This window comes from Ictalurus furcatus, chromosome 19, assembly GCF_023375685.1.
Source record: "Ictalurus furcatus strain D&B chromosome 19, Billie_1.0, whole genome shotgun sequence".
Lineage (NCBI taxonomy): Eukaryota > Metazoa > Chordata > Actinopteri > Siluriformes > Ictaluridae > Ictalurus > Ictalurus furcatus.
This window is the reverse complement of record NC_071273.1, coordinates 24,583,200-24,588,199: the sequence shown is the minus strand read 5'-3', so window position 1 is coordinate 24,588,199 and position 5,000 is coordinate 24,583,200. Positions and strand designations below refer to the sequence as shown.

The 5,000-nt window shown below is 36.5% G+C and overlaps 1 protein-coding gene across 2 annotated transcripts in view; it reads right to left on the bottom strand.

Moving 5' to 3' along the window:
• Nucleotides 1-5,000, bottom strand: part of magi2a (membrane associated guanylate kinase, WW and PDZ domain containing 2a) — a 134,236-nt gene that overhangs the window by 4,798 nt on the left and 124,438 nt on the right. For both annotated transcript variants that reach the window (XM_053650780.1, XM_053650781.1), the window contains one exon: nt 1,645-1,676. In XM_053650780.1, the coding sequence (XP_053506755.1) occupies nt 1,645-1,676 (32 nt within the window). The remainder of the gene's footprint in view (nt 1-1,644; nt 1,677-5,000) is intronic.

Sequence of the window (5,000 nt, the reverse complement as noted above, 5' to 3'; positions counted from 1 at the left end):
GCCGAAAGCCCTATTCATAAATAATGCCCAATAAACAATTCATAACATGTTATAATACCTTTATAAAGACAAACGAGAATACTCTGACCCTGCTTTAACAGCTTAAACGCCACAGAAGCAGACATTTCTATTCTTTGTTTTTTTTTTTACCGTGAATATTTAAGCTGCAGACTTTAATAAGCCGTTGATAAGGACTGCGGCCAGTGGAATTTGTAATAAAGTACCTCATCTTACCTCGTCTTATAATGAATATTTATTGAACCTTTTATGAAAATGCACTGCACCGGATATGCATTATGAAGTGTTATACAGACCTTACGAACACTTCCTATTAATGCTCCTATGTACAATGAGCACGCTGTAATGTATTCAGAAAGCATTTATTGTACTTACCTGTGCAAACGTACTACACTTTGTAGCGGTGGTTATTTCGCATTATGAATTGTTATCAGATGACGAGTAGTGTTCGGAACGCGTCACCAACACCAAAGAAACAGATCCACCGAGACCGGTCCTGATTTTTCGAAGCGAACCGAATATGCAGTATAGATATTTTTATATACGAGTGCACTAATCTAATTATATTATCTTATAAGAGGTATTTTGCGAGCTTTAAGTCAAGTGAGACGTGTTTGCGGAAACGAAAATGTTCATTAGAACAACGGAGTTTGTATTTTCTGAGGATTTTCTAATACCGTCCCTGGTGTTCTACGAGGAAACAGAACCGATCCGGGTGGACGCGCGTACGACATCATGCGTTATAAACACTGCTTATAACGAGTACGGTATAACATGTTCAGAATTTGTAATGCGAAATAAAGTGCTGTAAAGTGCAGGTGTATTTTCATAAGCAATGTGTGTAATGCCTTATAGCTGCATCATAACATGTTATGAATGTGTTCATAGTTCATTATAGATATGGGCTTGTTAGAACGAGCAACTGAATATAGCGGGGTTTTTTTTTTAAAAAAATACTTTTTTATCTAACATTTTGTATATTTCTTGTACCTCCTATATTTATTACAACACGCCTACATTGTAATATTATACGTAATTTATAAATAATATAACCTACTGTAAGAATGAGCAGTATTTGTGAGCGCTAATAACGAAACATCACAGAATTTCTGGCCTATTAGTGTTATAATGTGTCATAAAATATACACATGATCGTTATGCATTTTTATACATAATTACGGCAATGTTTTTAACATCTTAGGAATAAATAATAATAGGTTATGATTTTTTTTTACAGTAAGATTTGTAAGAGTTTATGGATAGATACAGCACTGATAGAAACAGTATCGAGTTCATGACCTGTGGTGTTTTTATTTTCAGACAAATTCAACCGTACAAGAGGACAATAAATGAAGTTAGGTCTGTAAAGTAAATGCTGTTCAGATTCTGTTTGTGTCTTAATGCTGAATCTTCGTTTCAAAGAGAAAAACTGGCGTATTAGCATACGATGGGTAATTACTGTGTTATATGTGTGTTATAACTGATTAATTAAGCATTCCAGACACAGCTTAGGTCCTGATGTGATTAGTAGTTAGTGATATAATAAGATTATTTTGCTGGTAGTTAAGTAAGGAGAGACAGCAGAGAGGAAGACAGGGCTTATGGTGGGGTTATGATTCATTTTACCTGTTTGGTACTCTTCCAAGGTGAAAACTGACCTGCAATGGTAAAAGAACAGATGTTTTTAACCTCTAACATGGTGTACGGATAAAAGGACGTATAAAATAATGTGAAGAAGTGTGGAGTAATGCAAAGAAGACAAAAAGGGAAAAAAGCCCCACAAATGTGTGTAATACTAGCACGGTGAATTAGGCATCCTGTCTGGCTACAAGAGAAATGGAGTGATGCCAAGAAATCCATTAATCCCTTAAGCTGAATTACCATCAAACCGTAAAACTAACCAAACACCACCAAATCACCATCGCCGTAAAATACCAACATTCACCATCAAACACCTTCATTCACAACGAAATACCAACATTCACCATCAAACACCTTCATTCACCATCAAATACCAATATTCACCATCAAACACCTTCATTCACCATCAAATACCAATATTCACCATCAAACACCTTCATTCACCATCAAACACCTTCATTCACAACGAAATACCAACATTCACCATCAAACACCTTCATTCACCATCAAATACCAATATTCACCATCAAACACCTTCATTCACCATCAAATACCAACATTCACCATCAAACACCTTCGTTCACCATAAAATACCAACATTCACCATCAAACACCTTCATTCACCATCAAATACCAATATTCACCATCAAACACCTTCATTCACCATCAAACACCTTCATTCACCATCAAACACCTTCATTCACAACGAAATACCAACATTCACCATCAAACACCTTCATTCACCATCAAATACCAACATTCACCATCAAACACCTTCATTCACCATCAAATACCAACATTCACCATCAAACACCTTCATTCACAACGAAATACCAACATTCACCATCAAACACCTTCATTCACCATCAAATACCAATATTCACCATCAAACACCTTCATTCACCATCAAACACCTTCATTCACCATCAAACACCTTCATTCACAACGAAATACCAACATTCACCATCAAACACCTTCATTCACCATCAAATACCAATATTCACCATCAAACACCTTCATTCACCATCAAATACCAATATTCACCATCAAACACCTTCATTCACCATCAAACACCTTCATTCACCATCAAACACCTTCATTCACAACGAAATACCAACATTCACCATCAAACACCTTCATTCACCATCAAATACCAACATTCACCATCAAACACCTTCATTCACCATCAAATACCAACATTCACCATCAAACACCTTCATTCACAACGAAATACCAACATTCACCATCAAACACCTTCATTCACCATCAAATACCAACATTCACCATCAAACACCTTCATTCACCATCAAATACCAACATTCACCATCAAACACCTTCATTCACCATCAAATACCAACATTCACCATCAAACACCTTCATTCACCATCAAATACCAACATTCACCATCAAACACCTTCATTCACAACGAAATACCAACATTCACCATCAAACACCTTCATTCACAACGAAATACCAACATTCACCATCAAACACCTTCATTCACCATAAAATACCAACATTCACCATCAAACACCTTCATTCACAACGAAATACCAACATTCACCATCAAACACCTTCATTCACCATCAAATACCAACATTCACCATCAAACACCTTCATTCACCATCAAATACCAACATTCACCATCAAACACCTTCATTCACCATCAAATACCAACATTCACCATCAAACACCTTCATTCACAACGAAATACCAACATTCACCATCAAACACCTTCATTCACCATCAAATACCAACATTCACCATCAAACACCTTCATTCACCATCAAATACCAACATTCACCATCAAACACCTTCATTCACCATCAAATACCAACATTCACCATCAAACACCTTCATTCACAACGAAATACCAACATTCACCATCAAACACCTTCATTCACCATCAAATACCAATATTCACCATCAAACACCTTCATTCACCATCAAACACCTTCATTCACCATCAAACACCTTCATTCACAACGAAATACCAACATTCACCATCAAACACCTTCATTCACCATCAAATACCAATATTCACCATCAAACACCTTCATTCACCATCAAATACCAATATTCACCATCAAACACCTTCATTCACCATCAAACACCTTCATTCACCATCAAACACCTTCATTCACAACGAAATACCAACATTCACCATCAAACACCTTCATTCACCATCAAATACCAACATTCACCATCAAACACCTTCATTCACCATCAAATACCAACATTCACCATCAAACACCTTCATTCACAACGAAATACCAACATTCACCATCAAACACCTTCATTCACCATCAAATACCAACATTCACCATCAAACACCTTCATTCACCATCAAATACCAACATTCACCATCAAACACCTTCATTCACCATCAAATACCAACATTCACCATCAAACACCTTCATTCACCATCAAATACCAACATTCACCATCAAACACCTTCATTCACAACGAAATACCAACATTCACCATCAAACACCTTCATTCACAACGAAATACCAACATTCACCATCAAACACCTTCATTCACCATAAAATACCAACATTCACCATCAAACACCTTCATTCACAACGAAATACCAACATTCACCATCAAACACCTTCATTCACCATCAAATACCAACATTCACCATCAAACACCTTCATTCACCATCAAATACCAACATTCACCATCAAACACCTTCATTCACCATCAAATACCAACATTCACCATCAAACACCTTCATTCACAACGAAATACCAACATTCACCATCAAACACCTTCATTCACCATCAAATACCAACATTCACCATCAAACACCTTCATTCACCATCAAATACCAACATTCACCATCAAACACCTTCATTCACCATCAAATACCAACATTCACCATCAAACACCTTCATTCACCATCAAATACCAACATTCACCATCAAACACCTTCATTCACAACGAAATACCAACATTCACCATCAAACACCTTCATTCACAACGAAATACCAACATTCACCATCAAACACCTTCATTCACCATAAAATACCAACATTCACCATCAAACACCTTCATTCACAACGAAATACCAACATTCACCATCAAACACCTTCATTCACCATCAAATACCAACATTCACCATCAAACACCTTCATTCACCATCAAATACCAACATTCACCATCAAACACCTTCATTCACCATCAAATACCAACATTCACCATCAAACACCTTCATTCACAACGAAATACCAACATTCACCATCAAACACCTTCATTCACCATCAAATACCAACATTCACCATCAAACACCTTCATTCACCATCAAATACCAACATTCACCATCAAACACCTTCATT